Source organism: Eumetopias jubatus, unplaced genomic scaffold, assembly GCF_037043125.1.
Source record: "Eumetopias jubatus isolate StellerSeaLion01/CBP00866 unplaced genomic scaffold, mEumJub1_p1.0 scaffold_1, whole genome shotgun sequence".
Lineage (NCBI taxonomy): Eukaryota > Metazoa > Chordata > Mammalia > Carnivora > Otariidae > Eumetopias > Eumetopias jubatus.
Window position 1 is genome coordinate 159,026,101 of NW_028274807.1, and position 26,254 is coordinate 159,052,354.

General features: G+C 44.6%; 1 protein-coding gene across 4 annotated transcripts in view; it reads right to left on the reverse strand.

Moving 5' to 3' along the window:
- The window catches only part of ZXDC (ZXD family zinc finger C), a 105,670-nt gene that overhangs the window by 70,451 nt on the left and 8,965 nt on the right, over nucleotides 1–26,254 (reverse strand). For 3 of the 4 annotated variants that reach the window (XM_088026910.1, XM_028101828.2, XM_028101827.2), the window contains exons 5-8: nucleotides 25,156–25,326; nucleotides 16,930–17,618; nucleotides 15,722–15,784; nucleotides 14,982–15,066 (exon numbers count right to left, since the gene is read on the reverse strand). In XM_088026910.1, coding sequence (XP_087883036.1) covers nucleotides 14,982–15,066; nucleotides 15,722–15,784; nucleotides 16,930–17,618; nucleotides 25,156–25,326 — 1,008 coding nt within the window. The remainder of the gene's footprint in view (nucleotides 1–14,981; nucleotides 15,067–15,721; nucleotides 15,785–16,929; nucleotides 17,619–25,155; nucleotides 25,327–26,254) is intronic. The other variant, XM_028101829.2, reaches the window with a different exon arrangement.

The window sequence follows — 26,254 nt, forward strand, 5'->3', positions numbered from 1 at the left end:
ATTTGGGCATGGAATAGCCAAGTGAGCTGGAGTACGCCACTGCGCACCATGAGTCCCCACCTACTCATCTGTGAACAGCGCTGCAGCATGTCTTCACCTCACAGAGCCATGATCAGAATTAGGTGGGGCCAGCAGCACACAGCCTGGCTCAGGCAAAGAGCTCTGCCCATACACCATCTGAAGATGCCCCTATGCTGACAGCCACAGAATCCAGTGCCAACCCAAGCACGTGGCATCCTCGCCCTGGGAGGGCTCTGCGCTGAATATGGTCAGCTCTCGATCCTACATACCACTGACTCCGATGTGTCACTTGCCCCCCCCCACCAGGTGCGTCAGGGGTCAGGGGGCCTGATAACTCTGGGCTCATGCAGGCTTTCTCTGCTGGGGATCCTCACTGAACCACAGAACACAGTGAACTATCTGAGTAACTATTCCCCAACTCTCCTCAGGATGGGAGGCTGGGCCCGTTACATATCCTGGATGGTGGAGGGCACTGGGGCTTAACGCTTTTATAGCTCCTGATGTGTTCAGTCCTACACGGTTATTAAAGGATAAACCATATATATAAATATATATAAACATATATTTATTCACAAGAAAAAATATTCATGTTTAATAGCAAAAAGCAGATAAAAATATATGTGTTATCATTTCTTCGAAATAAGTAACAGGTGTAGTTTATACACATGGGAAAATGTTTAACATCAAAACGCTGGAAGTGGTTTTCCCTGGGTGGTGGACCTACAGGGGAGAAAGCATGTAAGAAATCTACCATTATTCTTCCCAAAGAGTAAACCAACATTACCGGAACCACTGTTGGACTGTGCATCCTTTGCTTACCGGCCCGCATGCCTCTGCTCCGGCCGGCCCCACCTGTCTAGCTGGCCTGCTCTCTACCAGAGCACTGGCCGACTTTCATCACCGACACTCCTCAGCAGTGTCTGGGTCACCAGCACAGTGGTTTCCCTGCCCCCTTATATCTCTTTTTCAAAGTCTGCATGTAGATTTTTAACTAAGTTATTCTTCCAGATGAACTTAAAATGGACAGGTGGTTTTTTTCTTTTAAAAAGTTCCTTTGGGAGTTTAAAGGAACTGAATAAAAGATGTCAATTAACAGAATTGAGTGTTGCATCCAGGTACAGAGTAAGCTGTAAACAGGGCCCTTATCTAGGCCCTGCATGTGTGTCACTGGTGGTCCCGAGATACTTTACTACTTCTCTTGCCGTCGTGAGTGAGATCTATTTTTCATTATTGTTTTTCTGATTATTCTAAGTAGAAAAGCTACTCCTGTGATATGTGCAAACATTTTTTGTACAATTAGCTACTTAGTTATCCTTACTTATAATTATTTGAGTCTATTCCCTTGGGTTTTCTAAGCCCAGTAATCATCATCGATAGGTAATCACATCTTCCTATTTGATTATTTTTCTCTAAAGCTTCCATAAAAATGTCCAATACTATTGCAGTATCAGCTTGGTTGCCTCTTCCGATTATAATGGGAACACATCTCACTGAAAATAATGCTAGCTGCTATTCTAACTTGCTCTCTTTATTAGGGAAATCTTTTTAGTTCCTAGTTAAGGTTTTTATTTTTAAAAATCAGCAATGATGAGTTTTCTCAACTGCCTTGCTTCGCATCAGTGAAAGTAAGCGTGTTCTCTGGCTTCCTGATGTGGCAAATTACATTGACAGATGCCTAACCCTGACCCTCCTGGAACCCTGGACAAGCCCCAGTCATCTGAAATCCAGGTGCCAGTATTTTACTGGCAGTTCCACGTCTGCTTCACACGCTGAAGGTGAGACACGCTGTTCCTGTGGGTTGTACGGCTGACGGCTCTGGAGCCAGTCAGCCTGGGATTCTACTCCTAGTGCAGTCACCCATCAGCTGTGCACCTCCCATCAACTTCATCTCTCTGTGCCTCAGGTTCCTCATCCAGAAAACGGGGTATTAAGCACCTGCATTTCATAGGGTCGCTGTGAGAACTACCTCAGAATCACAATGGGTATACAATCAGCTTGAATTAATGCTACACCTCGGTCAGGTGGAGCACTGGGACATGTTAACTGAATGGCTGGTACTTGAAACGTGTCCAGTGATTAGCAATCTATTCATGCTTTATTGTTCTTTCAACAAATATCGACTGAATCTTTACTCCATTGGGTACAGGGCTATAATGGTGATCCTTACCATGAAGCTTACAACTGCCCACCTGTGTCCTACGTACAGATGTTTTCCAGGGACATACAGATGAGCCTACAATCAACACGCAATGATGAAGCACTACAGCATCCTGGAAACAGAGGGGGCCAGTGGTGGCAAGAGGCCTTGGAAAAGGTTTGGGATAACACGGCAGCCATAATGTAGTCACGGCCCTGAAGAAACCGTTTACAATTAGGGGATCTGTCAGGGTCCCATCAGGGCCCCAGGAACACTCTAGGTATTGCACCCAGAGGGATTCCATGCTGACAGTGGGGTATACCAGTGATGGCGCACTAAGGAGCAAACACCCTAGTCAGCACGGCAGGTAGGCACCACCACCCCAGAATCCAGAAGAAGGTCAGTGCACGTAAACCAGAACTATGTCAGGAGCTGCCCAGAAAGAACTGGGACCACGAGGGAAACACAGCCATTGTCATAAAACTCCTACCAAAGTGGGATGAAAGCAAGGTCCTGGTTCCTCCTTCCTCCCTCCACCTAATCTCCTGCCCAATGCTCCCACTGGCCAATCCTGGCTGGGAGCCTAGGAAAGACAGTTCCTGTGAAGGTCAAACCAGCAAGCCGGGAAGGGTGACTCAGACTTCACAGAAAAAGGCTGTACAGGAGGTCCCAGGGTGACAGGCTATGGGACAGAGTACATCCCCGGGCACCATCCACAGCTCAGGACCACCAGGGCACACACGTCTGGCCAAGGACGGCAGGCCTGGGCTCCTGGGGCGTGGTTCCCACCTCTGTCAGCTGAACTCTAAGAGCCAGGGGCCTGAAACCACATAGACACAAAGCCCTGCCATTGTTTTCCTTATTCTGCTCCAACAAAAGGCTAATTGAAGGTAGTGATGAGCAAAACCTACATGGAATTAAACGAAGCACTGGGTCCTCCAATCAGCACTGGGCTGTTTTACAAGAATCCTTGCGTGTAATCCACACGACCCCCTAGAAAGGCAGGTCCTGTACTGCCCCCCGTAACAGAGGAGGATGCTGCAGCAGAGAGTTTAGGCGCTTGCCCAATGCCACTGCAACCACAGGAGCAGACCTCAACTGCATTCCAGACTCCTGAGTTGGTGCTCTGATCCCCAGACGCTGCCGCTTGGCACTGTCACCACGAATCGCCTCACATGGCAGCACAGCTCTCGAATGTGTGGCCAAGCCAATCACATCTTTCATGAACAAAGGCCTCCTCCTCACCAGGGCTAGGGACCTGCCCGGGAGGGCTCTCAGCAGACTGCCAGAGTCAGACTTCCACGCTCACTTGACAGGGAGGTGGGAGGACCTGCAGGGGAACAGGCACCTACCGAGGAGACATAAAGGAAGCGAGACATGCACTCCAGCAGGGAACAGCGTGGGGCAGGATAAAGCTAACAGAAACCAAAGTAAGTGACAGCGGCTTGTCAGGAAAGGGCAGGCCTAGAGGACCAGGACTGAGAAAATCCTTATCACCTGCTCACTGTCCCGGGGCAGGACACCTCAACTCGCAGTGGATTTAGGGAGAGGAGGTCCCATTTCTCCACCACCACAACTACCAGGAAGTTGGCCGCCACCAAGCCCCTGTACCCTGCTTCGGGAGATCTCTGGCTATGCCAGCCCTCAAAACCACAGCTCCCGTCCGGGGACCACACGGAACCTCGGCCCCACGGGAGCAGTGACCAGAGATGGCTGTGGCCTTGGCCACAAGTGTACTGCCAGGAGGCTCACGGCTTGAAGAGCTGCTCCAGGCAAACGTGTTGTGCTTACCCTAGCCACAGGGGCTAAGCCTGGGCAGGTGAAGGTCAGCAGCGCAGAGGGAGCCACCATGGGCAGCTAGAGCAAAATCACCTAGTACCTAAAGCAAAGACAAGACGGAGGGCCTCCCCACAGCCTGCAATCCACCTGGCTTGCCGTCACAGGCCCTACCTGCCATCCAGGGTGCCTAAATGGAGTTCGTGGGTAGTGAAAAAGCCCCACATTTTCCCACACCACCAGGGAGGGTTTTCTCCAGTTGCAGCCCGAACTCCCCATCCACCCCACTGGGGAGCCTCATGATACTCAAGGTCATACTCTACTCTTTCAGGAGTGCCTGTGTCAATGTTCCCAGAATTCTCTTCTAGAAAAACAGTTACAACTGCTGCCACTGCCCAGTTAACAGACAGCCCGCACAGGGGCCTCCCTCCTGTCTCCCTCAATGTGGCCCTTCTGCTCTCAGCATGGCAGCAACAGGAAGAAATGGGAGGAGCCTGGTGAGAGATGCCCAAAGATTTTTCCTTTAATGTGAGAAAAAAAAATTAAAAAAAAAAAATATATATATATATATACATTTTATAAAAAATAGATCACTGACTTAATTTCATGGCTCAATCCAACCCAGTTAGTCAAACATTCCAGTGGCACAGACCGGCCAGTGGCACCAAGCAGGTCTATCACCTTGCCCTCCATCTGCATGCCCATCTTCCAGTGCTGGACAAGCTGGCGATGCTAAAGGAGCCACAGGGGGGCCCACTCCATGCTGCCTGGCTCCTGCCTGTGCCCTGCTGCTCTCTTCACCCCTTTCTAGGAAGGGAAACCAATTCCAGACTATTCCTGTCTCAGTTTACAGGTGAAGCAGCTGGAGAGCCCACCCAAGTGCCCCAGGTGCAATCCAAAAACCTCCATTGGTACACTTCATCCCGGGGTGGGGGTGGGGCAGAGGGGACAGCTGTTCCAGTCCCCACTACCTAAATGGGGGGTTAATATGTATTTTGTAATTGCGTAGTTCATGGATTTTCAAACACAGAAAATAAAAATGATGAAAAATGATTTAAAAACTCAACACTCAGAAAAAACCACTAACCATGCAAGGGTCTGTGTTCTACCATTTTTGTTTCTGTGCAAATACACAAGTATGTCTACCAACACCACACCCAGCATTTCTCACGAACGCGGGACTTACCAAAACTATGCACCAAGTGTGCAGCTTTCCTGGTAGAGATGAGAGATAACTATTTAGGAACACACAGTTCGGCACTGAGCAGCGGCACATGCCTGTTTACGCAGATCCCCGGGTATTTCCGTGAGATAAGTTACAACATAGTCATTTCACAATTGAACATTATGCATATCATCTGGCTCTTGCAAACAGTATCAAGTGACCATCCAGAAATGTCACACTGCATCCCTACGTTCCATGCGCACCCGTGTGGGCTCTGCGTTTCCTTGCCTGTGGAGCACCAAGCACAGCCCCTGCTTCGTTTGTCGGCGGCCTTCTGCACAGCGCCTGCTCATGTCCCGTCCCCATTTTTCTACGGAGGCATCCATCTTTCCTCTCATTTCAGGCTGTGTATGCTCATTTAAAACCTTTCAGTGTCCACTGACCTCCAAGGCCTGTGCCTCCGCTCCACTCCGGGCATCGCGGCCCACTGAGCAGTGAGTGCACTGGGGGGAAGGGCTCTGGTGGCCCAGCTGTAGAGCAGGCTGGTGGTCAATCTCTACCTGAGGGAGCTGTTGTGAAGATGAAATGCGCGCTAAACCACAGAAAGCGCACAGATGAGGACAAAACGAGTGCTGGCTATCCAGACAGCTGCCCATGCTTTTAAAAAACCTTAAGCCTCTCATCTTCTTTATCCTATATGGAATTTTAGTCTTTTCCTCAAAAGGCCATTACTCATTTGCTGATAATCAGAAGAGCCACCTTGACAACACACAAAGAAGAGTGTGTAGGTCTCAGGCCTATCGATCAATGAGCGTCCCTGTGTCCTGGCCTAAGGGACACAGCACCACCACAGTTTTTCAGTGGTTGTCACCTGTGAGATGTCCCCACAAACACAGGGCAAATCCTCCAGGATAGTTTCCCATGCAGCCTCAGGAATCCCTGACCACAGGTTCCTAAGCAAGTGCTCCGAAATCCCCTCAGAATTTCTAATGGAATTGCATGAAACACTGTGGGAAGAGTTAGCATGTCTACAATAATGACCTCTTTCTCTCCCAAACCCCACAACTGTCAGCAAATCTTGTTGGCTCTATCTTCAAGACAGATCCAGGATTTACCCACCTCTTCCCACTGGTGGCCACCATCTGCCCGTGGCCACGGTCATTTCCTACTGGGGACTACAAGAACCCCCTACCTGCTCTCCTTGCCCCTTACAGTTTATTTTCAGAAAAGCAGCTGGAATGATCCTTTTCAAAAGATCATGTCACTTTTCTTTTTTTAAAGATTTTATTTATTTGACAGGGAGAGACACAGCGAGAGAGGGAACACAAGCAGGGCGAGTGGGAGAGGGAGAAGCAGGCTTTCCGCTCAGCAGGGAGCCTGATGTGGGGGCTCGATCCCAGGACCCTGGGATCATGACCTGAGCTGAAGGCAGACACTTAATGAATGACTGAGCCACCCCAGCGCCCCACTTTTCTAATTATGCCTCTTTGTCTCCCCATCTGCCTCGGAGTGAAAGCCAAAGTTCAAACAATGACCTGAGGCCCTAAGTAGCCCTAAACTTAGCCTGGCCTCCCACCAACTCTCTGACCACTTCTGAAAAGGCCGCCCTGGGCCTCCCCACTCTGACAACCAAGGCCTTTCTGCTGAGAGCACTTTCCAGCCTCAGGCTCGAAGGGACTTTGCCCAGATCTGTCCGCAGGGCTCCCTTCCTCACCTCCATTGTCTCCTCCTCTGTTGAGGCCTCTCTCTACCCTATTAAAAACCACAAACCATTACAGACCCGTTTCCTTGTTTTATTCACATTTACCATTTGATTTACTGTTTTTGTTTATCCAAAGCTCCCTCCGCCCCCGCCTCAACTCCCATATCAAAATGCAAGCAGTGGTGACCCAGCGTGGCACTCAGCAGGGATGCTATCCAAACGGAGTCCGGACATCTGGGAGCATCATCTCTCAGTCCAGTTTTGTTGTCTCCTCCTCCTCCTCTATGTCCTGTCCACTTAGAAATTTCCCCCTAGTTGGTCTGGAATTTTTTTGCTACTGTGCATGAGCTATTCTCTCCACTGCATTTCCTAACTAGCTACTGCTGCCACACAGGACACTGCTGATGGTTACACGTTTATGTTATAAGTGGTCACTTCAATGTCTTTTAAGTTCTAACCAGTTTTCAGTTGATTCTATGGGGTTTTCAAATAAGCAGTCAAATTATCTCTGAAGTTACTGTCTCCTCCCTACAAGTTCTTATTTTTCTTGATTTCAATGGCAAGAACCTCCAGAGCAATATTAAACAGCAAGGGTAACAATGAGAATAAAAGTAATTCTGGTGCACATGTGGAATGCCTTCGGTAAGTCACCAGTAAGTACGATGTTGGCTCTTAGTTTGGGCTATGGGATCTTTATTACATTCCTACTTCTACCAATAATGGATACCAATTTTTTCAATAAATACAAAATCTACTGAGAAAACATAACCTAAGTACCAGACTTCCTAATATTAAATCACTCTCAAGCTATAGGACTAAACCCCACTTGGTCAGAATGTTAAAATATTTTGCCAAATCATAAGTGTATTTTATTTAGAACATTCCCCATGTATTTTTGTAAGTCTTCAATCTACAGCTCTCCTTTTAGAGGTTATCCTTGTCAGGCTTTGGTATCCAGATCATGGGGAGTTTCCCCTTCTCCACAGAGCCCTTGAATACCATTTAATGTACATAATTCCACAGAAGAGTCGAATCTTCTGTATAACCATCAGGTAAGCATGAGCCTCTGAAATACTAACTTCATTTGGGGGTTGCTGAACTATTTATACTCTTCTTTTTGAATAATGTGATTTCTATGGGAAATTATGCATTCTACTGCAAGTACTCCAATGTATTACCATACAGTTTGCAGGCTATTTACTTTCCACTCAATCAGTGGAATTCACTTATGCTTTTTTACTCTAGCTAAAACCAGTCAGATGGAGGGAGACACTAACAGGTGAGGGGCTGTACCCACTGAAGGATGTTTTGTTTGGCCCACAGAGAATGTTTTTTAATCATGAATAGGTTGCACAATCAATGTCAAAATCTGGATCTGACTCTCCTTAGGTATGTTCTTTTTCCATCTTGAAATAAGCAGGGGGAGCAGGAGAGGGAGAAGCAGGCTTCCTGCTGAGCAGGGAGCTCAATGCGGTGCTCGATCCCAGGACCCTGGGATCATGACCCGAGCCGAAGGCAGACACTTAACTGACTGAGCCACCCAGGATCCCCTAATTTCTTTTTTTTTAAGATTTTTTTAATTTATTTGACAGAGAGAGACAGTCAGAGAGGGAAAACAAGCAGGGGGTTGTGGGAGAGGGAGAAGCAGGCTTCCTGCCGAGCAGGAAGCCCAATGCGGGGCTCAATCCCAGGACCCTGGGATCATGACCTGAGCCGAAGGCAGACGCTTAATGAATGATTGAGCCACCCAGGCACCCCACTTTTCTAATTATGCCTCTGTCTCCCTTAGCTTCCGTCTGGCTCTGGTCACATCCCTTGCCTGCATACCTAACAAGAAGCTGACACTGACTGCTTTTAAGCACCTCACCTGTATCATCTCATTTAATTCCCACAAGAATCCTGAGTAGGTGCTTTTATTAACCATTTTACAAAGGAGAAAGTAAGCAGAGAAGCTGCTTGTTCAATTCACACTCATAACTGGATGGTGATCCAGTTTTTCTGTAACTATCTATAATCAACTTTTATTTCTTTTTCCAGAGTTTAGTAGGTTCTTTTGTTTTCCAAGTAATTTTTACTTTTTTTTTTTGCTTTTTTTAAAGATTTTATTATTTGAGAGGGAGAGCGAGAGAGCAAGAGTGCAAGAGCAGGGGGAAGGAGAAGGAGACTCTCCGCTGAGCAGAGAGCCTAATGTGGGGCTGGATCCCAGGACCCTGGGATCATGACCTGAGCTGAAGGCAGACACTTAACCGACTGAGCCACCCAGGTGCCCTTATTTTTTTTTGAAGATTTTTTTTTTTAATTTATTTGACAGAGAGAGAGACAGCCAGAAAGGGAACACAAGCAGGGAGAGTGGGAGAGGGAGAGGCAGGCTTCCCGCTGAGCAGGGAGCCCGATGCGGGGCTCGATCCCAGGACCCTGGGACCATGACCTGAGCCAAAGGCAGACGCTTAACGACTGAGCCACCCAGTGGCCCCAAAGCGTCCCCAATTTTTACTTTCTATTTTACCATGTTAGTGTCAAAAAGCATGTACTGCCAGGTTGGGTTCTTTTCCTCCCTAAGACTTTGTTATGGTTTTCCTAATGGCCTAGTTTGTTCAGTTTAATTTCAACAAACATCCCATGGTTATGGAGTAGGATCTATTAAATCAATTTTATTAATCCCACTGTAAACATCTTCCATATCTGTATTTTTTTGTGCTTAATCTTCAAATGAGTTAAATTACCCATTTCCAATATTGCTAAATTTTCATTTATCCAATTCTCCTAGATTTCCATGTTTTTACTTTATCCTATTTGATATTGTAAGTTTTCATATAAATACTCACATGTGTGGTTAGAAATCTTAGTCTTGATGTGAACAGCAACCAAAAATAGGGAAAATCTTCTCTGCCCCAATTGTTTCTTTTGAATTCCACACCTTTGACATTAGTATTGACCCCTTGTGATTTTTGTTTTACCTGGTCTTAAATTTTAACCTTCCTAAATATTTCCATCTAGGGTGTGCCTCTTTTAGACAATGCAGAATTGGGATTTTCCTTTTTGACTCAGTCAAGAAAAAGGGCAGTCAGTAGGTTTTGCTGTTTACTGTGTCTTCCTGTAAGTCCTAACCGTTCTTTCCTTTCCCCAGCTTAGAGACAAGAAAGGTACACATCTATTCATAGTTGGTTACATTAAAAAAAAAAAAAGTTTGTTTCGCTATCAGATTCAAGAATGAAAGTTTCTCTTTGCTTTTTTATGTTGAGAAAATATTCTTGGTTTATTTTGAGGGGGTAAACCACAATACTAAAGATAAAGAAACTGGCATAATTTTATTTTCTACATGCAATAGCAACCCAATGGGAATAATCTTGAATTTTAGACCCTATACCTTATTTTTCAAATCATTCAGACTGCACATTTTATAAGAATCAGTATGTGCACTCTGCACTTTACAGTGATAATAAAATCCCAACTGTGTTTAAGTGACTTAATTCCACTAAGTCCTGTTTCCCTTCAACTTCTCTGTTTAGACTTACTACACAACAATCTTCTAATCCTGAAACCCAAAAAGCTCCCAAACCCACATTTCCCCCGCCTAAATTTGGTGCCAAAAATAATTACCAGCCAACACCTGACCTGAACTCATATTAAATGAATATATTTAACTGAAAAGTGCTGATGTAGTAACTGGGCATGTTAAGAAATACAGAATAAGTTCTCATATAAATACTTACATGCATGGTTACAAATCTTAGTCTTGCTTACCTTATTACCATTCTAAAACGTGAAATATTTTGAATTCAAAACACAGCCAGCATGTTAATGTACATGAAGATATTTCCTAGCACTGTCTGCTGGGAGGGCCTAGACACAATGACAGCTGAGTAGCAATGAGCAACAACCACACGGAGCACCCAGACCTTGGTTTCTAATACATTTTCCTAATAAAAGGAACAGCACCCCTTGGGGGAGTGGCTGAATACTGGGCTGGAGCAGGGAAAACACCAATGGTGCCAGAAAGTAGGGAAATGCCCCCCTAAAAAGCCAGGGCACGTCGAAAGGGCACAAGAATCCAACCAAAAGAGCTCCCAGTGGTGAAAGCTGGAACAATCTGCAGCAAAATAAATACTGATAATACTCATTATAGTCCAACATTCCTTATAACAGCCTAAAGGATAACCACCTTTGAGTCCATACTGATATAAGTGAATAAATGAAGAAGAAGAGACACCTTTTCTTTACGGAAGTTGTCTAATAAATGTACAAGAATGAGGGGGAAAAAAATCACCACTAGAACATCACAGTAACAAAATCTACCCGTAAGCACTGAATTGATGGGAGATTTAAGGAGAAACAGGATATTTGTACAGAATGCAGGGGCAGATTAACCTTGCCCAAGGTCAAGTCTGGCCTTTGCCCCTGGCTCCTGAGAAGAAATCACAAGGTCCTTGGAAAGTCCTACCTGGGAAGCATGTCTGTTTACCTGGGAGTTCTCAGCTACTCCAGAGAGTCTAACAGTGTGACTTACAGTGTAGGTCTTGGGTCACAGTGTCAGCTTGACCTTCGGAGGGGCTGGAGACTAAGTCAGCCTCATGGACAGGCAGCCATCTGTGCAATCAAGACCTGATAAATGTCTGGACATGAAGACCAAGGTAAGCTCCCCTGGTTGGCAATACTTCATGTATACTGTCACACAATGGGAGAAGTTAGCATTGTCTACAACTCCAAGGAGAGGCTGATGGGAAGCTTCACACTAGGAACTTAACTGTAGCCTGCCCTATGCCCCTCCTCTTCCCTTGGCTGACTTTATTCTATATCCTTTCACTCCAATAATCTATAACTGAGTTCTGAGCCGTCCTAGAGAATTAGTGTACCTAAGAGTGGTCTCGGAGACCCTTGAACTTTTCTAGCTGGTGTCAGAAGTCAGGGTCATCTTGCAGATCCCTGAGATTTGCACATCATCTCAAAGTATCTACCTCAAAATAAGTTATTTATTCAATGTAAAAGAAAAAACAGTAACTTCATGATGGAGAAATCTGGCAGACAACACCTTAATCAGTGATAATGGTTAACATCACCTGTAATATGTTTATTGCATGGACCCCAATAAGACACAATGAGATAGGTACCTCACTTCTGGCTCCAAAAAAATCCATCACCTCAGCCTAATAAACAAAGCATCAGGCCCAAGCAGAGTAAAGGACCAGCACTCTTCAAATGTATCATGAAGGGCAAGGAAGGCTGAGGAACAGACCCAGACTGTAGGAGACTAAGGAGTTGTGACAACCAAGTGCAGCCTGGGGCCCCAGAGAGGATCAGCAAAAGGACACCAGTGGGGTGCTGGTCAAATCCAGATAAAGTCTGCAGTCCACTCCCTAGGACTGTGGCGGTAATCACTCCCTAGCTTGGGTAAACGCGCTATGACTGTGGAAGATGGTAATATGAGGGGAGATTGGGTAAGGGTACTACAGCTAGAAAACACGAACGAGTAACAATATTCACAGAGTATGGCCAACTAGGGAATCATTTTTTCCACAAGTCTGAAAAAGTCTGAAGTTCTAGTAAAATAAAATGGCATGGGGGGGGAACAGAGTTGGCCCCAAAGATTCTGGAAAAGGGATTATTCCTCTATCTCTTGGCTGATGACAAGACTTCAAGAGGGCTTTTCAAGAAAGATATGTGGGGGGCAAAGATGTAAGCCTTCATAAATACAAGAAAATTCTTCTACTACATATATATACATTTGGAGGTTGGATATGTGGCAGGTTCCAGATTTCTATTTCCCCTTAAAAGCCTATAAAATGTTTAAATCAATGAGTGTAAAAAAATACTCTGACCACCACTGGAGGATGCAAAGAAACCAGTTCATTATTTTGAAAACTGATAAAGAAAAAGATTCATTTATCCTGACATTCTAGTATGAATGGACTTCAAGGTAAAGGATGGATGAGAAGCTGCTCTTTACAGAAATAGTCTAGCTAGTAATGAGAAATATCCTTCTGCAAACCCTCAGGAATTAATAAATCTAGTCACTGGTCATCAATGGCTGCTTACAACACAGGACAGACCGACCACCAGATATCTGGGACCTCTGGAAGAGCACCCCACCACTGGCAAATGAGTTTTGTCAACCCCCCGACAGCTAACCCACCAGATCAAAGTTCAATCAGATCAAGCCTCTAAATGTAATTACTGATTTACAGAGAGCACAGAAGACAGAGGAACCTGTTAAAACTACAGCATAGCGATGACATCAGGCAAATCTAGACTGGCCAACTCGACAGGACAAGCCACCCAGTTTCTTCCACAAATACATGGGAGAGAAACGGAGGAAGAGACCTATACATGTTAAAGATACTTAAGAAACATATCAAACAAGAGTTGTTCCAAGAGGAACTTACTTGGATTCCGATTTAAGCAGAGAGTTATAAGAAACATTTACAGCATTTGAGACAACTGAAAATTTTAACACTTGCTAGATATTAAGGAAATACTGTTATTTTTTAAAGAATAGCATATGACTATGTTTTTAAGAGACCTTCTTATTAAAAGATAATGCTGAAATATTTATAAGAACAATTAAAAATAAATAAAACCACCTCTACAGAGGCCACCCCAAAGCAATGCAATCAATGTAACACGTACTATATACCTATATACCTGAATGCTCAGTGTTCTTCTTCCTTCAAATGGAGATTATCCTATCAGGTTAAAAGCATCTGGCTTCCTTCACAGACTTTACCTAGTCTGTGCTGAATTCTTTTGCTCTACATATCTCCTCTCCCCCGCCCAACACACAACTTCTTTTATTATCTCTTCAAGTGCCATCTGGACACTTTCTGAACTGCCCTGAACCCTTCCCGAGTCACACTGAACATGAACATGAACGACATCCGTTATAGGGCAATATCTGCTTTACGAAAACTGATTAACAGAAAAGAGGGAGTTAGGGGCGCCTGGGTGGCTCAGTTGGTTAAGCAACTGCCTTCGGCTCAGGTCATGATCCCAGAGTCCTGGGATCGAGTCCCACATCAGGCTCCCGGCTCAGTGGGGAGCCTGCTTCTCCCTCTGACCTTCTCCCCTCTCATGCTGTTTCTCTCTCTCTCTCTCAAATAAATAAATAAAATCTTTAAAAAAAAAAAAAAAGAAAAGAGGGAGTTAAAGAAGCCATGATATTAAGAACAGAAAGACATAAACTGTACTGCTAACCCTACATTGTATAATTCATTGTTGTGTAATTTGTACAATTCATTGTACATTTTCTCTGATTATAGAAATCACTATTTTTTTCAGAGAGAGCATGAGAGTGAGCACACACATGTGTGTGGGAGGAGGGGCAGAAGGAGAGGAAAAGAGAGAGTATCTCCAGCAGACTCCCTGCCGAGTGCACTGCCTGACTCAGGGCTTGATCCCACGACCCATGAGTTCATGAACTGAGCTGAAACCAAGAGTCGGACACTTAACCGAGTCACCCAGGCACCCTACCCTTTGATACTAGTCAAACAAATTTTAGATAAAGAGACACATGAAATACACAGAAAATGGTATTAGAAGAAATCACTGTTACCTTTACAAAAGGATTACCACAGTCTCTTTAAGTACCGCATCCCTCTATTCCACTTTCTGGATGGACGGACAGATAGGTACATGAGGCCACAAACTAGGTCCGGTTTGGTCCAATGAGTGTTTTTTAGAAAAATTCCAGAAAAATTGCTGACATTTTAAAATGACAAGATTTCAACAGAACTCGGAACTGGATATCCACAATGCCATGTGCCACCCAGGGGCTGGCTCCATGGAACCTTGCTCCTGGGACAGCAGAAGCCTGTCCCCAGCTCTTCCTAATGCCAAGGTCAGGGGCCAGTGGCCAGTTAGCATTAGGTTCACACCTCTGCTCTTCTGACACCTGGCCAGTCTGTTCTTTGTCCTAGCAGCCTGCTAGGCAACAGACATTGGAGTCTGTGACCACTAACTTTTGCACAGCTTTTTTTAGATAAATAAAACATGTCCATACTGATGCTGGAAATTTTGCTGATAATTTCTTCTTAAGTTCACATAAAACTAAGGAGTTGATAAAGGGCATTTTGAACATAAAAGTAACACAAAGAACATAGAAACACCTATTCTGCGTGTTTCTTCTGTCCTTAATTAAGGCCCAGGGTGACTCAGATCCCTCAATCCCCCAGCACACACAGCCTCACCTGCGTTGCTCCCAGTTCCTTTCTGCTTTTTTTTCTTGGCTAGTTGAATGGCTCGGGAATCAGTTCTTGCTGAGCCCCCACTTTCCTGAGACCAAAGAAAAGTGTGTCAGTCACTCGTTCCGAATAGTAAAGGAAGGGTAGCAAGGGAACTACGGAAATGTACTAAGTTTGCCTCCTGAACAGAGTAGAGTCCAATAATCTTTGAGGATCTCCAGCAAAGGTTCACGGAGAATCAAATGTTACATCCAATTATAGTGACAACTAAACAGAATGAGAGTTGGAACAATATACATAATTTTATTATCCAGAGAAGCAAAGTTTATTCCTCCAAAGTCTAAAACATATTAAAATACTTTACACAGAAACTGTTATAAAAGGAGTTACATACTTCTCTGCTGTCTGAAACAACCAGCCTTCCCTTGGTGGTTCAGGATTAATTAACTGCAGCACTTCTCAACATTCTCCAGCACCTGCCACACAACACTTGTACGGCAGACCCAGGGAGGTCTTATTTCATATACCCACTACAGAGGCCGCTCTGGTGGCAGGTGCCGGACTCAAAAGTTATATACACCAAAACAAGAACTACATTACTGAATTCAGAAAGGTTACGGAGGGAGCCAAACAGTATTCAAATGGGACTTCACTTCTGTAAATTTGTGAACGTTTGATAAGAAAAACAGCTTAATGCTTACCACTACAAAAAGAAAAAGAACATCCCTCAACAGCTTGTGGCATACCTGTAACCCATTCACCACACACCATCTGTGCTCAGAGAATCGAGGCAGCCCAACGTCACACAGCTAGCGAGAAAATGAACAAGGAGTCAGGATCAAGGTCATGGCGGCTCATCCTGCCTCCACCCACACTACATCTCCAGAACATGGTGTTTGAGAGATGCAGTGGCACCAAGGAACTATGGTTTCCCAAGGCACCAAGGCCCTCCACACAAGCCCTGCCTCCCCACTGACCTCTGAGCCTCGGCCATCTCCCCCTCTAGCCACCTAAGCAAAGGCTGCCAAGTATAGCTATGCCACCGACAAGTGGGAGCCATTAGAAAAGGTATGACAGACTGTGCTTCTCTCAGACTGAAAGGCTCATGGTAGATGGGTTACCACATCCCTCACAACTGATTCAAATTCAAAGGATTTAACTTTAAAAAATAAAAAACTGGGGTAAAATAAGATTTAACATTTTGAACAATATAAATATCACCAACAAATTTAACCTGTGCCACAAAGAAAAAACCTATTTGATCATACCCATCTGAAACTGAGGAAATAATCAGACTCTCCCCCAAGAATCTTTAATTAAATAATTTTAAATTAAATTATATTAAATGTATTAACTGACATAAATATAATTAAAGTATATTAACGGTCGAGCCTCAAAATTGGAGAAGTACTCTTATAAGCCTCCAGAAACAAAAGCTCACAAACCACTCCCTTTTTTCCTTGTTAATTCTAATTTAAAAAAAAAAAAATTTTTTTTTTTGCATGGATTTAAAGTTTCCATTAAACCTGATGTCATGAGTCCTCTTCCTCTGGCCATTACTAAGTCTAAGGACCTGTTATTCCGTGAAAAGCACAAAGGCAGAACATTTCAACATTATGAAATACCCCATTTTTTTTTTCAAGAAAAGAAACACATCATCACAGAATCACAGAACTCAAAAGGACCTTAGAAATCATCTAGCCAAACCCCCTCATTTTAGAAATAAATGAGAACTTAAGGCTCAGACAGGTAAGTGATTTCCTCAAGGTCGTAAAACCTAGTCAGTTCCAGACTCAAGATCAGAATTCAGATTTCCAGACTTGTAGTCCAGGGCTCCGTCTTTTCACAAACCAGTAAGAAATGTCTGCACATGAACGATTAATCCAGAACATCCTCAAAACTGAGTGTAAGAGAAGCGAGTTAGGCGGTGGTGACTGAATAGAGCACTTCATACCAAATAGAAGTTGCCGGTCCCCGCACTGAGCCCTGTGTCTTTCTGAAGACTGTGCTTTTCCGCAGAGCTGCAGAACACCGACCTGGGCACCGCTCGGCTCCGTTCTTGCTGCCTCACGGTGTCGGGGCCGGGAGGTGAGTCCGGTTCCACTTTGATTGGAGCCAGCAGTTCTGGGCCACCGGTGTTTCCAGGTGGGGGGCTCGGAGAGGTCAGTGTGGTGGTGTTGCCTGCTAAATGACCACCTGAGGTCAAAGCCTGTGTGTCTGGACTCAAGTTCTTGACAGGCAGAGCTACCAGACAGCCTAATGCTCCTGCGCTTACAGTCTGCACGTCATCCACACCGAAGCTGCTCTGCTGAAGAACTGTGGCTGCTGTGCCAAGAACAAGAGGGCTATCCAGGCTCGGAGGGATGTCACTGTGGGCCACCAACACCAGCGGGTCCATGGGCCCCAAGGAACTATTATTAGCAGGAAGGTTCCCTCCGAGTGAGGCGCTCACAGAAGTAACATCAATAGTCAGGATTCCAGAGTTCAGCGCCTCATCTGAGGCCCCCGCCACACTACCACCATCACCGGGTGCATCAGAGAAGAGCGCTGCCAGGTCTATGTTGTTGAGCTCACTTTGGCCTGGGCTGCCAAGCTCACTGCTGTGCGTAAGAGAACTCGGAGCTCCAAGCTGAGGGAAGAGATCTGAAAGAGAAATGAACACTCCAGTTGTTTTATGCACTTTAGCAGACTCGGAAGTTTTGTTTGTGCTGAGACGTTATGTAGCAAGCAACCCTTCAAGGTAACATCAACATCTACTCCTCCTGTCCCTGCAGCCTGGTACATCAAAGGTGGCCACTCACTGAAGAAATGCATTGCTTGATAACCTATCAGGCATTCTACAGACAGTATCACAAATCCTGGAGCTCACAGGGATTTCTCCAGATAGGAAATGACCTGAGAGTCTAAATAACATTTCCTAAAGTGACATCAGCTGGTAATAGAAAGAGGCAAGACTTGAATCCATGTCTTTCTGGCTTCAAACCCTATACTCTTTCTGCTACACAACAAGAACTGTGCTCAGAAGCCCGTAAAACCTTCCACAGAACACAAGTCTTCAGAAGTCAGAAACAAGCTGAACTCTGGCTCTGGGATATTTTTGGAATCGGCTCGTATCAGCTCGTGTCTCATCAAAATCTATGCCCCACTCCACAACTAGCTGCCATTCCAAAACAAATTTGAGTCATCTGGGGATGATCAGTGGGGGGAGAAAAAAAAAACTGTCCTGTCTGTCATGCTCTGGGATCAAGGCCCTGGCTCAAGGTCCCAACCCTAGAACTACAGAGAACTAAGACCATCAGCCCCCAGGCACTCTGGAGCTGTGTCCCCTCCATGGAGCTTCTCCTGATGGGCTCCCCCTTCTCCCCCAACCACTATATTTGCAACCTCCAACACTCCTTCCTCCCCCTAGGCCATGATCATCCTGAGGGTAGGGAATCTATCTGACCCACAATGTCTTTTCAGCACCAGGCACCAGCGCCTGGCCCCATTAATCACTTAATGATTACAGCAAAAATAATTTAGTAAATCCCTCTTTAGTCTTAATTGTTCACTCAGTCTCAGTTGTTCACATCACTCTTCAAATATTTGATTCTCTGTTATTCAATTAAGTAACATGAACAGGCTACCCTTGGAGGAATAATGAGCATTAACATACTTTTACAAAATTTCATTGAGGAGTGCCAGTCTTAGTTGGCAGAGCACATGACTCTTGATCTCGGTTGGAGTTGTGAGTTCGAGCCCACGTTAGGTGTAGAAATTACTTAAAAATAAAATGTTAAAAAATTTCAGTGAATATTCAAGTCAGAGATTTATACACCAGTACACCCAATCAACCATCCCAAATCCTAGGACTCTTCAAGCACCAAGTAAACAGAAAGATGGGAATACAAAGTATTTGGGTAAGGGAGCCAAACAAGGCCCTGAAGTTAATCCTTCCCAAGAAATTTGTAGCTGAAGCTTCTAGAAAATGTCAGTGCCCAGCCAAAGGGAAAAGACTCTCTCAGTTCTCTGGCTCTATTCCTCCTACACCAACTGTTAGCTAATCCCAAACTCATACCTTCCAGTGGTGGATACCAGCTCCAAGAGTGCCTGTTATAGTTCTAATGCAAACCTATGAAAGAAATCCACTACAGACCCTCCCAAAATAAATAACCAAATCCCAAGTATTATCTTCTTTAGCTGTCAAACTACTTTGAAGTTTAAAAATAGTATCAAGACACTATATCCTACTTAAAGAGTTTATACAACAAGAAGATCTAACAATTGTAAATATCTATGCCCCTAACATGGGAGCAGCCAATTACATAAGGCAATTAATAACAAAAGCGAAGAAACACATTGACAACACTACAGTAATAGTGGGGGACTTTAACACCCCCCTGACTGATATGGACAGATCTAAGCAAAAGATCAACAAGGAAATAAAGACTTTAAATGAAGCACTGGACCAAATGGACTTCACAGACATATTCAGAACATTCCATCCCAAAGCAACGGAATACACATTCTTCTCTAGTGCCCATGGAACATTCTCCAGGACTGATCACATCCTAGGTCACAAATCAGGTCTCAACTGGTACCAAAAGATTGGGATTATTCCGTGCATATTTTCAGACCACAATGCTTTGAAACTAGAACTCATTCACAAGAGGAAAGCAGGAAAGAACTCAAATCCATGGAGGCTAAAGAGCATCCTACTAAAGAATGAATGGGTCAACCAGGAAATTAAAGAAGAATTAAAAAAATTCATGGAAACCAATGAAAATGAAAACACAACTGTTCAAAATCTTTGGGATACAGCAAAGGCAGTCCTGAGAGGAAAGTATATAGCAATACAAGCCTTTCTCAAGAAACAAGGTCTCAAATACACAACCTAACCCTACACCTCAAGGAGCTGGAGAAAGAACAGCAAATAAAGCCTAAACCCAGCAGGAGAAGAGAAATAATCAAGATCAGAGCAGAAATCAATGAACTAGAAACCAAAAGAACAGTAGAACAGATCAACGAAACTAGGAGCTGGTTCTCTGAAAGAATTAACAAGCTTGATAATCCCCTGGCCAGGGGTTTTCTTATCATTTCTCTTTTCTTATCAAAAAGAAAAATGACCCAAATCAACAAAATCATGAATGAAAGAGGAGAGATCACAACCAACACCAAAGAAATACAAACAATTATAAGAACATATTATGAGCAACTCTGTGCCAGCAAATTAGATAACCTGGAAGAAATGGGTGCATTCCTAGAGATGTATCAACTACCAAAATTGAACCAGGAAGAAATAGAAAACCTGAACAGACCTATAGCCACTAAGGAAATTGAAGCAGTCATCAAAAATCTCCCAACAAACAAAAGCCCAGGGCCAGATGGCTTCCCAGGGGAATTCTATCAGACATTTCAAGAAGAATTAATACCTATTCTCCTGAAACTGTTCCAAAAAATAGAAATGGAAGGAAAACTTCCAAACTCGTTTTATGAGGCCAGCATTACCTTGATCCCAAAACCAGACAAACACCCCATCAAAAAGGAGAATTACAGACCAATATCCTTGACGAACATGGATGCAAAAATTCTCACCAAAATACTAGCCAATAGGATCCAACAGTACATTAAAAGGATTATTCACCACGACCAAGTGGGATTTATCCCTGGGCTGCAAGGATGGTTCACCATCTGCAGATCAATCAACATGATACAATAAATTAACAAAAGAAAGAACAAGAATCATATGATCCCCTCAACAGATGCAGAAAAGACATTTGAAAAAGTACAGCATCCTTTCTTGATCAAAACTCTTCAGAGTACAGGGATAGAGGGTACATACCTCAATATCATAAAAGCCATCTATGAAAAACCTACAGCGAATATCATTCTCAATGGGGAAAAGCTAAGAGCTTTTCCCCTAAGGTCAAGAACGCGGCAGGGATGTCCACTATCACCACTGCTATTCTACATAGTATTAGAAGTCCTAGCCACGGCAATCAGACAACCAAAAGAAATCAAAGGCATCCAAATCGGCAAAGAGGAAGTCAAACTCTCACTCTTTGCAGATGATATGATACTGTATGTGGAAAACCCAAAAGACTCCACCCCAAAACTGCTAGAACTCACACAGGAATTCAGTAAGGTAGCAGGATATAAAATCAATGCACAGAAATCAGTGGCATTCCTATACACCAACAACAAGACAGAAGAGAGACAAATCAAGGACTCGATCCCATTTACAACTGCACCCAAAAGCATAAAATACCTAGGAATAAATTTAACCAAAGAGGCAAAGGATCTGTACTCAGAAAACTATAAAATACTCATGAAAGAAACTGAAGAAAACACAAAGAAATGGAAAAACATTCCATGCTCATCGATTGGGAGAACAAACATTGTGAAGATGTCAATGCTACCTAGAGCAATCTACACATTCAATGCAATCCCCATCAAAATACCATCCACTTTTTCTCAAAGAAATGGAACAAATAATCCTAAAATTTGTATGGAACCAGAAGAGACCCCGAATAGCCAGAGGAATGTTGAAAAAGAAAAGCAAAGCTGGCGGCATCACAATTCCGGACTTCCAGCTCTATTACAAAGCTGTCATCATCAAGACAGTATGGTACTGGCACAAAAACAGACACATCGATCAGTGGAACAGAATAGAGAGCCCAGAAATGGACCCTCAACTCTATGGTCAACTCATCTTTGACAAAGCAGGAAAAATGTCCAATGGCAAAAAGACAGTCTCTTCAACAAATGGTGTTGGGAAAATTGGACAGCCACATGCAGAAGAATGAAACTGGACTATTTCCTTATACCACACACAAAAACAGACTCCAAATGGTTGAAAGACCTAAATGTGAGACAGGAGTCCATCAAAATCCTAAAGGAGAACACAGGCAGCAACCTCTTCAACCTCAGCCGCAGCAACTTCTTCCTAGAAACACTGCCAAAGGCAAGGGAAGCAAGGGCAAAAATGAACTATTGGGATTGCATCAAGATAAAAAACTTTTGCACAGCAAAAGAAACAGTCCACAAAACCAAAAGACAACCGACAGAATGGGAGAAAATATTTGCAAATGACATATCAGATAAAGGGCTAGTATCCAAAATCTCTAAAGAACTTATCAAACTCAACACCCAAAGAACAAATAATCCAATCAAGAAGTGGGCAGAAGACATGAACAGACATTTTTCCAAAGAAGACATCCAAATGGCCAACAGACACATGAAAAAGTGCTCACCATCGCTCAGCATCAGGGAAATCCAAATCAAAACCTCAATGAGATACCACCTCACACCCGTCAAAATGGCTAAAATTAACAAGTCAGGAAACGACAGATGTTGGCGGGGATGCGGAGAAAGGGGAACCCTCCTACACTGTTGGTGGAAATGCAAGCTGGTGCAACCACTCTGGAAAACAGTATGGAGGTTCCTCAAACAGTTGAAAATAGAGCTACCATACGATCCAGCAATTGCACTACTGGGTATTTACCACAAAGATACAAATGCAGGGATCCAAAGGGGTATGTGCACCCCAATGTTTATAGCAGCAATGTCCACGATAGCCCAACTGTGGAAAGAGCCAAGATGCCCATCGACAGATGAATGGATAAAGAAGATGTGGTATATATACACAATGGAATATTATGCAGCCATCAAAAGGAATGAGATCTTGCCATTTGCAACGACGTGGATGGAACTGGAGGGTGTTATGCTGAGTGAAATAAGTCAGAGAAAGACATGTATCATATGACCTCGCTCATATGAGGAATTCTTAATCTCAGGAAACAAACTGAGGGTTTCTGGAGTGGTGGGGGGTGGGAGGGATGGGGTGGCTGCGCGACAGACATTGGGGAGGGTATGTGCTATGCTGAGCGCTGTGAATTGTGCAAGACTGTTGAATCACAGATCTGTACTTCTGAAACAAATACTGCAATATATGTTAAGGGAAAAAAAAGAAGAAGAAGAAGATAGCAGGAAGGGAAGAATGAAGGGGAGTAAGTCAGAGGGGGAGATGAACCATGAGAGACGATGGACTCTGAAAAACAAACTGAGGGTTCTAGAGGGGAGGAGGGTAGGGGGATGGGTTAGCCTGGTGATGGGTATTAAAGAGGGCACATTCTGCATGGAGCACTGGGTGTTATGCACAAACAATGAATCATGGAACACTACATCAAAAACTAATGATGTAATATATGATGATTAACATAACAATAAAAAATTTAAAAAATAAAATAAAAAATAAAAAATAAAAATAGTATCGATATATTATTGCTTCTTCACTAAGTATCTCAGAACCAATAAAACAACTTTAAAAAGTGGCAGAGATTCAGAAATTAAGAATGGAAAACTCACTTTTTCAAAACCTTCCAAAATTCCCCTTGACTATCTTGAGAATTTCATAGAGATAAAAAATTAATAATAATCTCGGTGTGGACACCAATTTGTTCACAAATTTCCTATTTAGCACTGAAATCACAGATATTCACTGGACATCTGCTATTGCCGAGATATTCAGAAATCATTAAATGTTAATTAATAGAGCGTCTAGACCAAGGTTACAATCATGACCTCACTCCAGCACTTCTCAGTATATGGGACCTCAGACAAACCCCTCTCCTTTCCACCTCAGCTTCATCGGGGACAGAGCAGTGAAGATGCCCCTGCCCCAGGACCACCGTGAGGGGACTCCAAGAGCCAATCCAGGGCCTCCAGAGCCCCTGGCAGCGTCAGTCCACAACAATGCAGGTTCCCAAGCACCAGTACCTCACGAGGCTAGCGCTGGGATACTATATTAGTTATCCACCTCTGACCACAGCAGGGGAAAATGACATACAAGTCAGTCAATGGCACATTATAAACTCAGGGCCTGGGAAACACAGGCACTAAAGAGCCCCTAAGAGGCTCTCACATGGAGACAGAGTCTAAGGAAACTCCTGTGGAATGAATGATGCTGTCGCTGACTTCTGAATGAGCCAAGCCAGGAAAGGAAGAAGAGCAAAGAGGCCCAGGTGCACAGTACCCCACAGTGCCAGCTCAGAGCCAAGAGCGGCAAGGGGTAAGTTCTAGAGACGGAAGTAGCAACCCGACCCCTGAGGGCCTCTCAACACCAGCCTACAGCTCTTGACTGGACTCTGTGAGTTGAGGGGACAGCCTCTCATATGAGTCCTCATAACACCTAGAGTTCAGAAGGGCAGCTTCTTAAATCCCAGTGAAATGGCAATTACGTTAGAGCCAAAGGAGTGAGGTGACCATATCTATAACAGGGTGGGAAGAAGCCAGAGGAAGGACATTTCCTTCGGAAAACTACACAAATTCTCTTCCGTGTTTTAAAGATGAGGAAACCGAAGCTCGAGGACCTGTGTGTCGCCTGGACCCCCCCACCGGGAAGTAGCTGTGCTCCCAGGGCTGGTGCTGCCTGTCACCCAGGTGGTAGGGAGGCAGCATGCTCAAGTAACCGGATGGCTAGCAAGGCCTTCCCCGGCTGGGAGCAGCAACCCCACCGCACCCCAGAGAGCAGGGTGGTGTGAGCTCCAAGGCAGAGGCACAACATGGCCACCCAGACCCCTCAATGGTCTGCCCATAGGGCTGTGCGTGCAGTCTCGAGAGGCAGACCATCAGTCCCATGCCACCATGCAGCCAGATGACCAGGCCTTCACGTGCCCAGAATCCCTGCTCCAGACTACGGCTGTGGTTTCCTCGCCCCCCTCCCCTACCCAGGCCCTCAAGCCCCGCCCCCTGCTCACAAGGTGAAACACTGCTCCGCACAACAAGACAGAGAGAGGAGTGAAGACAGAAACAAGGGAGGGGCAGGCTCAGAATTCAGGACAAAGGTCAAAGAGAGAGGGAGACAGACTTGGGAGACATGTGCTAGGAAAAGCCAAGTAAAACACTAAAAATAAATAAATAAATAAATAAATAACTGAATGCTCCTCAAGGGAAGCACTTCAGAGATAAGGGAGGAATTAAGGGTCAGAGGCAAGAAGTGGCAGAAGAGTCCAAAAGATGCCACTAGGCTTGGCAGCCATGGTCCATGGGCCAGTAAGACTTCACTGTGCTCAATTAATTTAACCTATAACCAGACAACTTCTGAAGAGGGCAGAGGAAGGAAAGACATGCTTTGGCTTCTCTAACACATGACGAGCGTACACATCTTTGCAGTGTCCTGAGAGAAGTAAACCGAGCAGACCTGGGCGCCGGCTATGCTGTCGGACCACATGCGCCTTCATGCTGTGCTTGGAGGTGAAGAGTCTGTTACAGTTGGACACCGGGCAACGGCTTTTCGGAGCACCCACGTCCTGCAGGTGTTTCTTGGAGTGAATGTAGAGGCTGCTACGGGCAGAGAACCTGGCACAGCACCCTGGAACAAAAAGACCAATGAGTGGTAAACCTGAGGATTCCCAAGAAACCAGTGCTGACATTTCCTCCCACTGGAATCATAAGACAATGCATGCCCATGCTCCGGCCACTGGCCAGGGACAGACACAATACACCTTCGGGCAGCATCACAAATGTAGGGGCCAAGGCAGGCTGCCCCCAAGCCAGGCCTCTCTGGCAGGCAGATTATGCCGGCTGGAAACAAGGCCCAAAAGATCGGGAATAAACTTTGACATCCCTCTGCCTACTGTCTAAAAGAATTTAGATGGAGGACATGCTCCAGGAAAAAAGCTACCACCACAGATAACTACATTATAATACAAACTAGGTATGGGGGACGGGGAGGACCTAGCAAGGCCTGTTTGATCAAAGTCCACTCTGTGTCCCATTGTTTCTGTGGACCAGCAAACACTTGTTCACCAAACATTTACTCATTTTCATTTTCCTGTGAAATGCTTTCCTTCCTTCTGAAAGTCCAGGTCTCTACCCACCCTTCTCTGTAGCTCGGGATGACATATATACTTCATTTTACCTGTCTCTGGAATCTCATGTCTGTGTGGGTTTTCCATACATATGAAATTAAATTTTATTTTCTCTTAATCTGTCCCATGTCAATTTAATTTAGTCCAGCTAGAACAACCTTGAAGGACAGAAAAAAATTCTTCCTCCCCGACACAAGGAATTAAATTTGAAAGCAAACTGCATTTAAAAGGAGATAGCAAGTTCCCCATCAGTTGTGTAGAAGACACATAACCTTGACAAGTTAACTCTGGGCCTGTTTCTTCACCCACTACACAGGGTTGCTGGGAAAACTAAGTCAAATTCAGTGTTAAACAACCCCTTAAAAGTCCAATTGCTAAAAATTTTACCAGTTATCTGTACTTAGCTACTACTATAAAAACTGGAACTCT